The 17,976-nt window shown below is 41.8% G+C and overlaps 1 protein-coding gene across 1 annotated transcript in view; it reads right to left on the reverse strand.

The window, feature by feature from the left end:
- Positions 1-17,976, reverse strand: part of SPATA6L (spermatogenesis associated 6 like) — a 40,569-nt gene that overhangs the window by 5,622 nt on the left and 16,971 nt on the right. Inside the window, exons 6-9 of the mRNA XM_075279120.1 lie at positions 8,783-8,860; positions 8,366-8,626; positions 4,116-4,212; positions 3,882-3,925 (exon numbers count right to left, since the gene is read on the reverse strand). Coding sequence (XP_075135221.1) covers positions 3,882-3,925; positions 4,116-4,212; positions 8,366-8,626; positions 8,783-8,860 — 480 coding nt within the window. The remainder of the gene's footprint in view (positions 1-3,881; positions 3,926-4,115; positions 4,213-8,365; positions 8,627-8,782; positions 8,861-17,976) is intronic.

Raw genomic sequence — 17,976 nt, forward strand, 5'->3', positions numbered from 1 at the left:
ACTGAAGGTGTTAATACTAGTCTCCTGATAAGTTAAAGACTAACGAAACGCGTCGAGACGTTATATGAGATGTGATATAGTGTGAATGTATTATCCAGGTGCTCAGTCTTTTTCACCCAACGCTGCTCCTATTAGGGTTGAATCAATAGGATAGCAATTAGATTCTGCTGTGTAATAGATAGCGGCCCTGCCATCATCTGAGCTTATGCCGCTTCAAATATAAGAACCACAGCTTAGAACCAATCCTTTTGATATAAACTGTTTTTGTGGTGGACAAGGCATCATCGTCCTCCCTATTTATTTTGTTTGTGGCTTGCTACTATATTGTTACATTGTGGCAGCCACATTACAATTTGTAGGACACTTGTATACTATCTGGTGTTCAGCTATAGGAGTGGGGTGTGGGTATTAGTAATCAACACACATCATATTAAACATAGGGGCTGGACACTGCTCCTTTTGTACCATTTATTATTTATTTTAATTGTATCTTAATAAAAGTTAGGTTTTAAGCCTTTTTGTTCTAGTTGGGAATACCCCTTTTGGTATAATTTGAATATTATTGGTAGTCCCAGATCCTTGGATATACTACATGCAGGGTAATTCCCTGAAATGTCTGTATCTAAAATTACTTAAAGGAATATTCCCATCTTAGGGATCCTACCTATACTGATAGTTTATGTAAATTCAATAGTTTTCCTAAATGTATTGCTTTAACAATGCTGCTTCGTTTGCCTGATATGTGAAAATTGTTCCAATTGTTTACACATTGTTTTCTTGGTCCCTGCCCTGTCCTGTGATAACAGGTCAGTGGATAACTCACTTCTCTCTAGTGCAGAAGGGGGGAACCACTTAGTTCTCTCTCCTGTTATTTACAGATCTGCAGTCAGGACAATCAAGTTATCTAATTTCAGTGTGCTGACAAAGGCTAAGATAGTTATATCTCTACATAAACACAAAGATAACATTGAGTTTACCGCAACACAGCTTGTCTGTGTAAGTGTTCTATACAAACCTGTGTAATGTAATATACACTTACTGTGCATATTATTTGATCTGCATCTATATTAGATTTCTAGTAATCATAATAAATAATCTTTCATGGTAAAGGCAACGTCTATATCTAGTGAGGTACTTCATGGTGTTCTGTTCATCAAACAGTGAAGCAAGCCCGCCAGCTTGTTGAAGAATACAGGAAGTGAGAAGAAGAGACAGCAGGCAAAGCTGGTGAGCGAGGGAGATGGGAAAACCCCTTTAACTTTTAAAGAGTTATTGCAATTTTTAGGCAAATAAAGCTAAACATTATATACATTATTAAACTATATGTGTAATTAATATTTATGTTAAAAAATAAACAACAAACAGATGAATATGTTAACATAGTTGTATTGATGCAAATAGGGCTGAGCTGCAGTTCCCTACAAAGGTGGTTGCTGAAAGCATTGTAAAGAGTATAGCACTCAAGCACTGCTGCGTTCTTCTTCAAAGAGGATCTTTCACTTCTTTTACTAAATGTAACTTTTCACATTCTTAAATAGCTGGCTCGTCTGCTGCAATGTGAATTTTTTTTTTTAGCCGCTAAAATTTCCTGAGCAATCAGTGCTGATAGTTTCAGAATTCAATATGCTTCATACTGTAGGCTCTCAACTGTCAGGTGGGTGTTCCCGAGCGGGACCAGACAGCCTAGGACTACCCACCTGACAGTAGACAGCCTAATTACCATATTGGGTGCTAAAACTAATTGTAGTGACCGTTTAGAAACTCTCACAGAAATGAATGGGAGGAAGAGAAACACAAAAAAGGTCTTTGAAGTGGTTTTTCAAAAACTGCTTCAAAACTGCTAAAATTAAAAAAAAAAAAAAAAAAAACCTGCATATTATAGTACCAGCAAAGTAAATGAGATTTCATTAATCTCAGCCAAACACTGCAAAAAAACAGACCTGCGGAAAAGCTGTGATTTCAAAAACGTGTATTTTTGAAAAACACAGCATGATCATTTTAGCTGTGGAATTTTCCCTATATGCTATTAATATTATAAAGGTGAATGTTTGTGGGTTTGTGTGTTTGGATGTTTGAATGTTCGGATGTTTGTTCCTCAATCACAGCCAAACGGCTGAACGGATTTGGGTGAAATTTCACGCACACCTACATAATTCCCATGAAAGACGAATAGGCTACTTTAAATGTGGCTCACTCACCCCAAATCGCCACCGTCACCCTCCAAACACCCCTCCGGGCTCGGCTGTAGAAGCTGGCATTCTGCCAGCGCTGGTCTGTCCACGCTCCTCCTATTGGTGCATGGCAGACTGTGGGCGGGCTATAGAGCCAGGGCTGCGGCACCATAGGTTGAGGGCACCATAGGTTGAGGGCTGCATGTGGGCGTGCCGATTCACCAGGGACACAGTGAGGAAGATGGTGGCCGCCCACAGGGTCCTGGAGCTGCAGCTATGCCAGGCTGCCTAGACACATCACGGAGGAGGCTGCTGCACCTGACACTCCACACAAACAGGTGAGTGCAGCGGGGGGAGGGGGTGTCCCGAGGGAGGGGGTGTCCCCAGGTCCCCAGCTTCAGTTCCCCCCCTACATCGGCCCCCGTGTAGTAGCACTCACCTCGGCCTATCTCCTCCTCTCCTGTGTCTTCTCGCTGCATACACTTCTCGGCCGGCTGCCTGTGTCCTATATCTAGCACGGCAAGCTCTGCTACATAAACGACACAGAACTGTCTGCAGCCAGCACCGAGAGCAGTGGGGGAGGGGGGGGCTATGAAGCTGGGGGCACAGATGGGGGGACATGAGACTGGGGGGCAGAGATGGGGGGGAAGACACTGGGGGCAGAGATGGGGGGGACATGAGACTGGGGGGCAGAGATGGGGGGAGACACTGGGGGCACAGATGGGGGGACATGAGACTGGGGGCAGAGATGGGGGGAAGAAACTGGGGGCAGAGATGGGGGGGAGACACTGGGGGCAGAGATGGGGGGGACATGAGACTGGGGGGCAGAGATGGGGGGAAGACACTGGGGGCAGAGATGGGGGGGAGAGACTGGGGGCAGAGATGGGGGGGACATGAGACTGGGGGGCAGAGATGGGGGGAGACACTGGGGGCAGAGATGGGGGTACATGAGACTGGGGGGCAGAGATGGGGGGAAGACACTGGGGGCAGAGATGGGGGGGACATGAGACTGGGGGGCAGAGATGGGGGGGAAGACACGGGGCAGAGATGGGGGGGACATGAGACTGGGGGCAGAGATGGGGGGAGACACTGGGGCAGAGATGGGGGTACATGAGACTGGGGGGCAGAGATGGGGGAAGACACTGGGGGCAGAGATGGGGGGAAGACACTGGGCGCAGAGATGGGGGAACATGAGACTGGAGGGCAGAGATGGGGACATGAGACTGGGGGCACAGATGGGGGGACAAGAAACTGGGGGCAGATGAAGTGGACTGGGGGCAGAGAAGGGGGGACATGAAGCTGGCGGCACAGATGGGGTGAGAAGAAACTGGGGGCTGAGATGGGGGGACAAGATATTGGGGCCAGATGAACTAGACTGGGGCCACAGATAGGGGGACAAGAAATATAAGTGGTTCAGCCCCACCGCCAACCCGTAGACGAAGTTGCGGGTACCAGCTAGTGTTTACTAAAGGAAGAAAAAATGCTGAGAAAAAATGTGCTTTCGCTGTGTTATTTTTCTGCAGCAATTAGCTGCGCATAACCATATGGGGCTGAAGCCTATAGCAGATTTTTTTCTGCCCCACAAAAAAAACTTTGGGAACTCTTATATCAGGATTAGTAGGGGACCTGGCAATTGGACACAGACTGATCAACATTTGATTACATTTCCTAAAGATATACCAGATGGGAATAACCCTATAACAAACGCACCTTTCCAATAGATGTTTCACAGTGCAGGTTGTCAAATGTTAAAGCTGTAAAAAATAAAACCATAAAAAAACTGTATTTTTGAATGTTCACAAATCTCTGAACACATATATAATTAGATGAATCTGGAGATCAATATATATTTGTAGCACAAACATTACATGAGTTAAGAATTGTAGTAAAGTGTGAACCATCAATAAATGTCATATATTATATATGCTTGAGCACTATATTTACCTTTTCTTATAGAATTCTTACTACTTGGATGACATCTAGACTTAGGAGAATGAAGCTGTGAAGATGCTTTTTCACCGACGGGCTTTGAATGATCAATCTAAAAATAATGGTTCAGTGTTACATTATACAAGATTTATGGTATGAATCTTGGATTTCCAAAAATTAAAATAAATAATAGCCAAAAATGCAATACAGTAAAAAACAAGACACAGTACCCACCTTTTAACTCTTTGGTTACATTCTAGTAACAATGTGAATGCTGCAGTTAATCACTAGTTGCAACAGTGACACCACTAAGTCTCGCATTGCTATACGTCAGCTAGATACTTATTTTACGCTTAAAGGGGTTGGCCACTTTCAGACCAATATTGACAAACAAATGTACAATATAAAGATATACAATTTTCCAATGTACTTTCTGTATCATTTCTAGATTCTGCTTGCTGTCATTCATTCTGTTACTTCTAGTGGATGAAAGTCTGACCATGGTCATGTGATTTACGGTCCATGGTCATGTGATGAGCATACAGGTGCCGCCCGTTACAGTCACAGCACAATAATCAGACATCTGCCTGGTAACGAGCTGTGCACCTGTGTGTACATCACATGACCATGGTCAGAGTTTTATCCTCTAGAAGTAACAGAATGAATGACAGCAAGCCGAGATCTAGAAAACTGTGAGGAATTGATACAGAAAGTATATTGGAAAATTGTATATCTTTTTATTGTACATTTGTTTGTCAATATTGGTCTGAAAGTGGCCAACCCCTTTAAGGTCTCGTTCGCAGTGGGCAAGAGGGGGAGGATTTTGTCGCTGAATACTCCTCAAAATCCGCCCCCTCACAAAAGAGGTCTATGCAGAACGCTAGCGTTCTTTTTTTCACTAGCGGTTTGTTCCCGCTAGCGGTAAAAAGAAGTGAGCCGCCCTTTCTTCAGACGGATTCCGCGGCTGATTCAGCCACGGCGTCCGCCTCGCGGCAGCACCCTCCGGACTGGACCTATTCATTTGGGCCTTCTCGGAGCGGGAAGCTTCGACTGTCAGAAGTCGCGGCAGGCGCATTTTGGTCCTATTCTGACGCGGCTTCCCACGTTAAAATCAGGACCAAAATACGCCATCCTGTGCCCCGTGTAAACGGGGCCTTAGAGTATAGGTTGGACTTCATGGCTATGCATATTTTTTAATATTGTTAACTATGTAACTGAGGCCAATGACTGGCTGCAAGGTTCATGTCCTCCCTGCCTGGGAGAGAATAAAAATCTGATAAGAGCATCGCTGCAGGAACAGCAATCAATTTAACAACTTCCGGACCGCCCATTGAGTTTTTACATCCTGAGAGTGGTTGTCAAGTTCTGCAAGGACGTACTGGCTCCCTTCTGACCTGGTAGTCACGTTATCCATTGGGGCTAATGTTACAGGGGAACATTACAGGGGAAATGAGCCTCCCTCACAAAAAAAAAATAGTGATCAGATGTCCTAAAAGGTCTATTATGACCTTATGGGGACACAAAAAAAAATTATAAAAAAAAATAAAAATTAAATAATTTAAAAAATAAATAAATAATATGCCAATAATACACCCTTATTACAGGTTCTAGACCCCACCCCTGATGACACAATACAAAATAAAAATTACTGTAACAGAGGAAAAACTTTTTAAAAGTTTTTAGTAGCATTTTGTGCTAGTAAATAAAAAAAATTAAAAGTGAAAAATAGTGTTTATATTTTCCCAGATATAATTTATTTATTTATTTATAAAAAAACACATGCAAAATTAAAATAACATAAAAATAAAGCCCTAGGTGTCACCAAAAAAAAGACGCAAAAATTAGTTGAATAACACAAATGATAAAAATAGCCTTCTAAACTGTACATACAAAAAACTCTGAAAATGTGTCTGGTCCTGAACCAGAAATTGGCCCGACACTGAAGTGGTTAAAGAGTAACCAAGGTTTCTAATATTTTTTATAAGTGAATAGTTCAAGTGAATATAAGAGTTTGTAAGTGCAACTATCTCCTGTTATCAGCTCATCTCCTGCCTGGAAAACTGCTGCATTCAGTGAGAGAAATCCATCTTAACTGAACAGCAGTTCTTACAATTAGAGATGAGCGAGTACTGTTTGGATCAGCCGATCCGAACAGCACGCACGCATTGAAATGAATGGTACTTCCGCTTTGACGCCGGCCGCTTAACCCCCCGTGTGCTGGCTACATCCATTCATTTCAATGCCTGCGTGCTGTTCGGATCGGCTGATCCGAACAGCACGCAGGCATTGAAATGAATGGATGTAGCCAGCACACGGGGGGTTAAGCGGCCGGCGTCAAAGCGGAAGTACCATTCATTTCAATGCGTGCGTGCTGTTCGGATCGGCTGATCCAAACAGTACTCGCTCATCTCTACTTACAATTATACGGAAAAGGGAGTGAATGAAAAGTAGAGAAGCAGTCACCATGGAGTTGATTACAGTAATATGTCTCTCTCAGCAGAGCTTTATTGACATCTATACAATTCAGTCCTGCCAAGAACTACTGAAAACCTGTTATAAATGAAAAAAATCTCACTATGTCCTCTAGCAATTTGTTAATTTGTTCCCCTCTACTAACGTCTGCCTCACTGGCCTGCTCCTAAGGGTCAGTTCAAACAGAGTTTTTGGTGAGGATTTTCACGCTGAATCTGCCTCAAAATCAGCCTCCAATAACTGCTTCCCAATAGAGTCCCAATAGTGTGAACTGACCCTTATACTTCCGCTCATCTTCCTATACACCTCAATGTAATCTGATCTGTGAGTGAGCTAAACTGTCTTCACAGTGAAGAGAGATCTGTCTGTGAAATGAGCACTTTGCCAGGCAGGAAAGGAGCTGATCACAGCAGATAGAAGCACTTCTGAAAAGATATATTATATAGTTTCTTATGTTCACCAGCAAAAACGCCACTTTTTACAGTTACCATTATGTGATGTATCACATCCTTCACTTTACTTACTCACATAAAACTTTACTACTAATAATACCCCCAGCTAATGGCCGTGATAAAGACAATGGGGGGACTTCATCAGAAAATTGGTGAACAGGGATGACATTAAAGCCCATGTATGTTTTTTTCTTTTTTTGCCATGTATGGCTTTTCTATGGCCTTTCTTCTGCCAAACATGCACCTCAAGATATATTAAAATTCATGCCAGTTTCCTGGTGTGAGTTAAAATGTAAATCTAGTTCATAGCTGGTGTAGATCTCCATTATGGTGCCGGGACCTCCACTGATAGATTTATGAAGAAGATCCTGCCTCTTCATAAATCTCTCGGCCTCTGCGCCAGTTAGGGTATGTTCACAGATCAGTATGCCATCCATCCGTTTGAATTCAGTTTGACACTTCAAAACGGACTGATGCACATACTGATTGTATACTGATACCTTTTTATGCTGATAGCAAATGCTATCCATCCCCCAGAGGACAGATAAGGGGGTTAAAAGTAGCAATGGTAAACAGAGTAGAGATAATGAGATATAATAAATGTCCCTGTGTCCTCCTTATTTCTACTTTATTTACAATTGCTACTTTTAATCCCCTTATCTGTCCTCTAGGGGGACGGAGAATGTTTGCTATCAGCATAAAAAGGTGTCAGTATACAATCAGTATGTGCATCGGTCCGTTTTGAAGTGTCAAACTGAATTCAAACGGACGGATGGCATACTGATGTGTGAGCACAGCATTAGGACATTTAGTAACACTGGTGTAGGAAACACCAGTCTTAATAATTTTTCCCCAATATTCATAGCATTTGGGGTGAGGCACGGTAAAAAAAATAGATTTAGCTGGAAGCAATAACATATTTACTAAACTTAGATGGGCAGTCTAAAAATATGGCAGATTTAATACAGTGGCTCAAGTTGTATGATAAATTTTGTGCAAAGATTGCCTCCCTAGACGCTTACACCACCTAGTTTGTGGCAAAATGTTAGGAACATCTTGGCGTAAATGTAACATTGAAAGCCACAACTCTTTTCATATATGCCATACCCCTTTTTATAAGCCAAACTGCACATCAAGCTACATAGGGAAAAAAAAATGGTCTAAACTTAGGTGCACCAATTTTCAAGAGAATTGTGCCAATTTTGTCTAATTTCCTGACACATTTTAGGCACAGAAAACTCAGTAAATCTGCGCAAACGTATCTATTTTATACAGAAAAATATACATGTGGAACAACAAGGTCAAGTATGTATGAGCTTCTGTAACCTGCTGAAAACATACATGTCTTACTATAAATGGTGGCCTTGGTTCGGCATCAGACTTAAATTCATAATTGCCCAGGTGTAACTGAGCGAGGCGCTGCTCATTGTCTTTGTTTAGTTCACATATTCGCCTTCTTGTATATGGTGATGGGGAACGGGATTGTGATGATCTAGTAGGGCTGTTGTAACTCTTCTCTGAACTGGAGTAACATTTTGATGTATTCTTTGACTTCCTATCGGGAGAATTCTGCAAAGATCTCTGGGAATGTGTCTTCACGGACTAAACAAACAAAATGAAATAATATGCACATGTAAAAAAAACTTGTTAGGTAGTAAATATCTGACAGATAAAACAACATTGTGACAAGCAACAACGAAAACAAAATAGCGACAAGCCACGACATACCATTCAACATATGCACAATACACAACTTACATCACATCTTTTCCGGGAGCAATTTGAAGTTTCTTTAATGGTCGTTGTTGTGGAAAACTCAATTTTAGGTGCAATTCCCTTTAACAAAAGTAAACAAAAAACATGGTTTAAATATGAATTTTATATAACACAATTTGAACTGGCACAATCATGTAAACTAAATTATGAAAGGTTTTTTTTTCTTTTTTTACACATAGACAAAAACATTTGCTAAAGTTAATTTTTCTAATTGAGAACACATAAAAATTTCCTGCCATTTTACAGAATTGTTTGAGCAACGCAGTCTCTGTTACATTCAGTGCTAACCACTAAACATGCACGTACACTGAAGCTGCCGAAGCAGGGCCGCAAAATCAGACAGCAATAGGACCTGTTCCATATTTTTTGGCCCGGACTGTCGGCCCCACATGGGACCATGTAATTGCAAAAGGAGGATCTACTAAATATTAATGTCACTTTTCTGTTGAGGTGCCCATACTTTTGCACCGGTCAAATTTTGGTTTAATGCATATTGCACATTTTTCTGTTAGTACAATAAACCTCATTTTAATCCTGAAATATTACTGTGTCCACCAGTTATTAGATATATCAAACTGAAATGGCTGTTGCAAACACTAAAATATTTAGAACTAAAAATGATTAAGATTAATAGGGGTGCCCAAACTTTTCCATAGGACTGTATGTGGTTTTCTGATACAAACACATACATTTTTGGGGGCAAAAATGCACCATGTGGACACAGCCTTACTGGGGAGTGTTGTCTCAGACATTTTCAGTCACCATTTAGGGTGTACTCACTTTTGTTGTTAGTGGTCTAGACATTAATGGCTGTGTGTAGAGTGATTTTGATGGCACACTAAATTTAAAGCGTTATAGAAGCTGTACACTAACTACTTTAGATTGAATCAAGGTATCTTATCTTCCAAGTTGTCCGATGAAGATATATTATGAAATAATCACAAAAATATGAGGGGTGTACTCACTTTTGTGAGATTCTGTATATATATATATATATATATATATATATATATATATATATAAACAAATAAATATATACATACACACACACTGTACATGCACTTATACATCTAAATAACTATAAACACACATATACAAATATGTGTATATAGGTAAATATGTATATACACATAAACATGAGTTATATTATAGCAAATAGCAAGACATAGAGTATCACACATCATCAAAGGTTATACAGGGCATAAATGAAGATCTGCTAGGATGTGCAGAAGGCAAATGCTGTGAGGGGGTCTCTGGAAAAGCAATAACAGTCCCACAACCAGGAAGTATAAACCAGTGGAAAGTGTAGACCACGCATGGGTGCAGCTTATTCTTATTCTTATGGTAGAGTTGGAAGGGACCTCAAGGGCCATCGGGTCCAACCCCCTGCGAGTGCAGGTTTTCCTAAATCATCCCAGCTATATGTTTATCCAGATTCCGCTTGAAGATTTCCATTGATGGAGCGCCCACCACCTCCCGTGGCAGCCTATTCCACTCTCTCACTACCCTCACTGTCAGAAAGTTTTTCCTAATGTCTAATCTGTATCTCTTTCCCTTTAGTTTCATCCCATTGCTTCTTGTACTTTCTTGTGCTAATGAGAATAGGGTAGATCCCCCTGCACTGTGACTACCTTTCAGATATTTGTAGACTGCTATTAAATCTCCCCTCAGCCTTCTCTTCTGCAAACTAAACAATCCCAGTTCTTTTAGCCGCTCCTCATAGGACATGGTTTGCAGACCTTCCACCATTTTGGTTGCTCTTCTCTGGACTTGCTCCAATATATCGATGTCTTTCTTGAATTGAGGCGCCCAGAACTGTACACAGTATTCCAGGTGTGGTCTGACCAGGGAAGAGTACAGTGGAATAATGACCTCTCTTGATCTAGATTCAATGCTTGTCTTAATACACCCCAGAATTTTATTAGCCTTTTTTGCAGCAGCACCGCACTGTTGGCTCATGTTGAATTTGTGATCTACTATTATGCCCAAGTCCTTTTCCCCTATGCTATCATTTAGTTCTATTCCTCCCATACTATATATGTTTTTTACATTTCTGTTACCCAGATGTAGAACTTTGCATTTGTCCCTGTTAAATACCATTTTGTTCGCCTCAGCCCATTGTTCCAGTGTGTCTAAGTCCTTTTGAATACACTCTCTCTCCTCTCTAGTGTTGGCTATTCCTCCTATCTTCGTATCATCTGCAAATTTTATGAGTTCCCCAATAATTCCATCATCCAGATCATTTATAAAGATATTAAAAAGTACTGGGCCCAGAACAGTGCCCTGCGGCACCCCGCTTTTGACTTTCTTCCAGTTCGATGTGTAGCCATTTAGTATTACTCGTTGTGCCCGATCATTAAGCCAGTTGTGAATCCACCTAACGGATTTTTTGTCAAAGCCATACTTAATAATTTTTTCAATAAGAAGGTTATGTGATACTTTATCAAATGCCTTACTGAAGTCAAGATATACTATGTCCACGGCATTCCCTTGGTCCAACCATTCAGTGATTTTGTTGTAGAAGGAAATCAGGTTAGTCTGACAAGATTTATTGGTCGTAAAGCCGTGCTGGCTCTGGTTAATTAATGCCTTCCCATCCAGGTACCGAAGTAAATGTTCCTTGACAATTTGCTCAAAGATTTTTCCTGCTATCGAGGTCAGACTTACCGGCCTGTAATTTCCTGGATCGTCCCTTTTCCCCTTTTTGTAGATGGGGACAACATTTGCCCTTTTCCAATCTAAAGGGACCACTCCTGTTTCCCATGACTTACCGAAGATTATAGCAAGGGGTTCTGTTATTTCCTCTGCTATCTCTTTCAGGACTCTAGGGTGTAAATCATCTGGTCCTGGGGACTTGGTTTCCTGTAATTTGGCTAAGTGCTCTCTTACCAGACCTTTGCTTATAGTCAGCTTGGAGTCCTCCTTCCCCTCATCTCCATCACCATTAATGTCGATATTTCCATTAGTTTCTTGGGAGAAGACGGATACAAAATATGAATTTAGTAGCTCCACCTGCTGTTCCACCATGTTAACTGTTTCTCCTTTGTCATTCTTCAGGACTCCAATGGTCTCCTTCACTTTTCTTTTGCTTCTTAAAGCCCCTAATGCCTCGGTCAAAGTTTGGGAAGGATCGTCGGCCTAGGGCCAACAATCCACTGCCATGACAGCCTGGAGCCTGTTGAAGGCTCCCAGGATTGTCTGGCATTCATTTGTATTACAAGCTCCTCAAAATTTTTTCTCTATTTTGCGAAGTTTGAAAAACATTACAAATACTACATAAATTTGGCATCGCCGTAATCGTAATGACCCACAGAACAAAGGTAACAAGTCATTTTTATCACACAGTGAATGTTGTATAAAAATGAAACCCATAAGAATTTGTCACAAATATGTTTTTTTCCCAATTCCAACTCATTTGGAGTTATTGGTAATTATAAAATCGAAGTGATTGTGCTTCATAAAATAAAGTATTTTTTGTTTTAAATCAACCTTGCAGAAAAATGATATTTGTTTGCTAAGCCAATGTCCTGACAGAATATTCATTTTGTATAATAGCACTGAGAAACAAGTAAGAAATTATGAGGAACGACTTACTGTAGGTTATCAGTTTGCAATGTAAACTTTCTATAGGCTCTTCCTATGTTTTAGAAATGAGAGATTTTGATAGGTCAATGTCAGACTGAGAGCCCACAAGTAAGTACTTAGCTTATCTCTTCAGTTCTGAGATGGAATAGTGATTTAACATCTCATTAAATAACCCAGCAAACCATAATATCCTACTGTGGCATGACTGAGGTTTTGCAAGCTGGCAGTAAATTAAGTTGTAAGCACTGCTTGGAAGAGAAAAAAAATTACAGCAGTAAATAATGTGACACATCTGTTCAGTTAAGGACATAAAATCTTCTGAATATCTCAGGTAAAACGCTGACTTCAAGAAATCTGAAACCAAATGATAATCGGGAACCCAGAAAATATGCATGGTGAGCATTCATAGAAGCTTGGGAGATAAATACCCCTTAGAGCTTCTCATACTGGTCCTATACAGTTAGCTTTAGATTAAATAATCCACACAATGCTGTAACTACCACTGAAGAAATAATCTCTTATACAGTCCTATGAAAAAGTTTGGGCACCCCTATTAATCTTAATCATTTTTAGTTCTAAATATTTTGGTGTTTATAACAGCCATTTCAGTTTGATATATCTAATAACTGATGGACACAGTAATATTTCAGGATTGAAATGAGGTTTATTGTACTAACAGAAAATGTGCAATATGCATTAAACCAAAATTTGACCGGTGCAAAAGTATGGGCACCTCAACAGAAAAGTGACATTAATATTTAGTAGATCCTCCTTTTGCAAAGATAACAGCCTCTAGTCGCTTCCTGTAGCTTTTAATCAGTTCCTGGATCCTGGATAAAGGTATTTTGGACAAACAATTCAAGTTCAGTTAAGTTAGATGGTCGCCGAGCATGGACAGCCCGCTTCAAATCATCCCACAGATGTTCAATGATATTCAGGTCTGGGGACTGGGATGGCCATTCCAGAACATTGTAATTGTTCCTCTGCATGAATGCCTGAGGATTTGGAGCGGTGTTTTGGATCATTGTCTTGCTGAAATATCCATCCCCGGCGTAACTTCAACTTCGTCACTGATTCTTGAACATTATTCTCAAGAATCTGCTGATACTGAGTGGAATCCATGCGACTCTCAACTTTAACAAGATTCCCGATGCCGGCATTGGCCACACAGCCCCAAAGCATGATGGAACCTCCACCAAATTTTACAGTGGGTAGCATGTGTTTTTCTTGGAATGCTGTTTCTTTTTGGACGCCATGCATAACGCCTTTTTTTTATAACCAAACAACTCAATTTTTGTTTCCAAAATGAAGCTGCCTTGTCCAAATGTGCTTTTTCATACCTCAGGCAACTCTATTTGTGGCGTACGTGCAGAAACGGCTTCTTTCTCATCACTCTCCCATACAGCTTCTATTTGTGCAAAGTGCGCTGTATAGTTGACCGATGCACAGTGACACCATCTGCAGCAAGATGATGCTGCAGCTCTTTGGAGGTGGTCTGTGGATTGTCCTTGACTGTTCTCACCATTCTTCTTCTCTGCCTTTCTGATATTTTTCTTGGCCTGCCACTTCTGGGCTTAACAAGAACTGTCCCTGTGGTCTTCCATTTCCTTACTATGTTCCTCACAGTGGAAACTGACAGGTTAAATCTCTGAGACAACTTTTTGTATCCTTCCCCTGAACAACTATGTTGAACAATCTTTGTTTTCAGATCATTTGAGAGTTGTTTTGAGTAGCCCATGATGCCACTCTTCAGAGGAGATTCAAATAGGAGATCAACTTGCAATTGGCCACCTTAAATACCTTTTCTTATGATTGGATACATCTGGCTATGAAGTTCAAAGCTCACTGAGGTTACAAAACCAATTTTGTGCTTCAGTAAGTCAGTAAAAAGTAGTTAGGGGAATTCAAATCAATAAAATGATAAGGGTGCCCATACATTTGCACCGGTCAAATTTTGGTTTAATGCATATTGCACATTTTCTGTTAGTACAATAAACCTCATTTCAATCCTGAAATATTACTGTGTCCATCAGTTATTAGATATATCAAACTGAAATGGCTATTGCAAACACCAAAATATTTAGAACAAAAAATGATTAAGATTAATAGGGGTGCCCAAACTTTTTCATAGGACTGTATATATAAAAATGAGTTTAGTCTGTCTGTCCGTTATGCGCGACCAAAAGACTGGACTGATCTTCACCAAATTTGGTACACAGATACATCAGGTGTCTGGGAAGGTTTTAGACCAAGTCCCAACTCTCTCGGACATACCATTCCTGAGATACAGTTTTCCCAAAACAATGACCTGCATTAGTCAAAGCAAACCTGCAAGTCTTTCACTCATATGCCAACTGCAATACACACTGTCACTACACATGCACAATCCAACACTGATATCCAAACTGAGATACACACATCACAGGATTAGATACACAGCTCAGCACACAGTATCACACAGAGAATTAGATACACAGCTCAGCACACACCAACACACATCAGAGGATTAGATACACAGCTCTGTACACATCAGAGGATTAGATACACAGCTCAGCACACAGTGTCACACAGAGGATTAGGTACACAGCTCAGCACACACCATCACGCATCAGAGCTTTACTCCAGGTTTCCATAACAACCCAGCCATTTTTCTTCACTGCTATAGGTCAGCTTTAAAGGGGTAGGGCATTGTAGTTGACACTGTTACCCAAGTGCACATTCACACAGTTTTATTCCAGCCAACAGATCGCGGGTTTTTCACTGATATCCAAACTGAGATACACATGATCGCATGACACTTATGGACACACACAAACAATATACAAAATAGACCAGTGAAAAACTGGGCAATTCTTAAGGGGCCACTATACAAACAAAAAAATGAAATATACCCGTGTGAAGCCGAGTCCTCCTGCTAGTTATTTTATAATGGGGTTCAAAGAATGATTTTGATTACAGAAGTGTTCTGGCACCGTCATAATATGACCCAGGATATGAAGATCCTGGTACTAAGGGGGAATTTCAGAGACAGAAAAGATCGCCTCATATGGGAATTTAAACTTATGAAGACCTTTCGCACTCTCCAACAAGGTTTAAACAGGGCCCAGGGTTTTATGGCCTTTTATAACCACTAGACACCACGTCACTGATCAAAGAAGCCATAAACCCAGAGAACATTCCTGCGAACTGATATATATGTGTTTTTTTTTTTAAAACTGTTTATGTTCTGTTTTCCATCTATTTTGCATCTAACACTCCATTTCTCTGTATATATATGCCTACCTTCAGACATTGTGTTATACCATCCTGATGAAGGGACCTTTATAGTAGTCCCGAAAGCTCGATATGTCATCAAAAAACTTTTTGAGTTAGCCATTAAAAAAGGTATCAACTACTGAGGACTTCTCTCAGAAAATTTCTTTCAGACATGTTATGTCATATACTGTATGTCTGAGAGATGCATCTATGCAAATCATGATTTCTTAAGCCCCATTACATGGCTGCTGCTAATGGTGTATGGCTCGTTTCATTCACTTCTATGAGAGTTCAAAAAATAGCCAGCATGGCGACCTCTCCACTAAAAGCAGGCAGTCCCTGATTTGCTACCTGCTTCTATTGGACACCTAATGAGAATGACAGCCATATAGACATATGAGTCTTGTTTAGAAAATTTTTAGAAAAAAAACTAAAACTAACCTTGTTGCTCATTGCAACCGAAGTGTTGCTTTTAGAGATGAGCGAACAGTGTTCTATCGAACACATGTTCGATCGGATATCAGGGTGTTCGCCATATTCGAATCGAATCGAACACCACGTGGTAAAGTGCGCCAAAATTCGATTCCCCTCCCACCTTCCCTGGCGCCTTTTTTGCACCAATAACAGCGCAGGGGAGGTGGGACAGGAACTACGACACCGGGGGCATTGAAAAAAATTGGAAAAAGTCATTGGCTGCCGAAAACAGGTGACCTCCATTTTAGACGAATAGTGGATTTCAAATCCGGGTCATATGAGAATGTGAACTTTGTGACTATGAGACAGGGATAGCTGTACAGGCAGGGATAGCTAGGGATAACCTTTATTTAGGGGGGAATGTTATTAAAAATAACTTTTTGGGGCCCTATCGGGTGTGTAATTGTGATTTTTGTGAGATAAACTTTTTCCCATAGGGATGCATTGGCCAGCGCTGATTGGCCGAATTCCGTACTCTGGCCAATCAGCGCTGGCCAATGCATTCTATTAGCTTGATGAAGCAGAGTGTGCACAAGGGTTCAAGCGCACCCTCGGCTCTGATGTAGCAGAGCCGAGGCTGCACAAGGGTTCAAGCGCACCCTCGGCTCTGATGTAGGAGAGCCGAGGGTGCACTTGAACCCTTGTGCACCCTCAGCTCTGCTACATCAGAGCCGAGGGTGCGCTTGAACCCTTGTGCACACTCTGCTTCATCAAGCTAATAGAATGCATTGGCCAGCGCTGATTGGCCAATGTATTCTATTAGCCTGATGAAGTAGAGCTGAATGTGTGTGCTAAGCACACACATTCAGCTCTACTTCATCGGGCTAATAGAATGCATTGGCCAGCGCTGATTGGCCAGAGTACGGAACTCGACCAATCTCTGCTGGAGGAGGCGGAGTCTAAGATCGCTCCACACCAGTCTCCATTCAGGTCCGACCTTAGACTCCGCCTCCTCCGGCAGAGCCAGCGCTGATTGGCCGAATTCCGTACTCTGGCCAATCAGCACTGGCTAATGCATTGTATTGGCGTGATGAAGCAGTGCTGAATGTGTGGAGCGATCTTAGACTCCGCCTCCTCCAGCAGAGCCAGCGCTGATTGGCCGAATTCCGTACTCTGGCCAATCAGCACTGGCTAATGCATTGTATTGGCGTGATGAAGCAGTGCTGAATGTGTGTGCTTAGCACACACATTCAGCTCTACTTCATCGGGCTAATAGAATGCATTGGCCAGCGCTGATTGGCCAGAGTACGGAATTCGGCCAATCAGCGCTGGCTCTGCTGGAGGAGGCGGAGTCTAAGATCGCTCCACACCAGTCTCCATTCAGGTCCGACCTTAGACTCCGCCTCCTCCAGCAGAGCCAGCGCTGATTGGCCGAATTCCGTACTCTGGCCAATCAGCACTGGCTAATGCATTGTATTGGCGTGATGAAGCAGTGCTGAATGTGTGTGCTTAGCACACACATTCAGCTCTACTTCATCGGGCTAATAGAATGCATTGGCCAGCGCTGATTGGCCGAATTCCGTACTCTGGCCAATCAGCACTGGCTAATGCATTGTATTGGCGTGATGAAGCAGTGCTGAATGTGTGTGCTTAGCACACACATTCAGCTCTACTTCATCGGGCTAATAGAATGCATTGGCCAATCAGCGCTGGCCAATGCATTCTATTAGCGTGAACTGAGTTTGCACAGGGGTTCTAGTGCACCCTCGGCTCTGCTACATCAGATTGCTACATCTGATGTAGCAGTGCCGAGTGTGCATCAGATGTGTAGTTGAGCAAAACTGACTCAGCACTGCTAAGTCTGCATTCGCATAGGAATGCATTGGCCAGCCTTCGGCCAATCAGCGCTGGCTCTGCCGGAG

Source organism: Leptodactylus fuscus, chromosome 1 (assembly GCF_031893055.1).
Source record: "Leptodactylus fuscus isolate aLepFus1 chromosome 1, aLepFus1.hap2, whole genome shotgun sequence".
NCBI classification, from domain to species: domain Eukaryota; kingdom Metazoa; phylum Chordata; class Amphibia; order Anura; family Leptodactylidae; genus Leptodactylus; species Leptodactylus fuscus.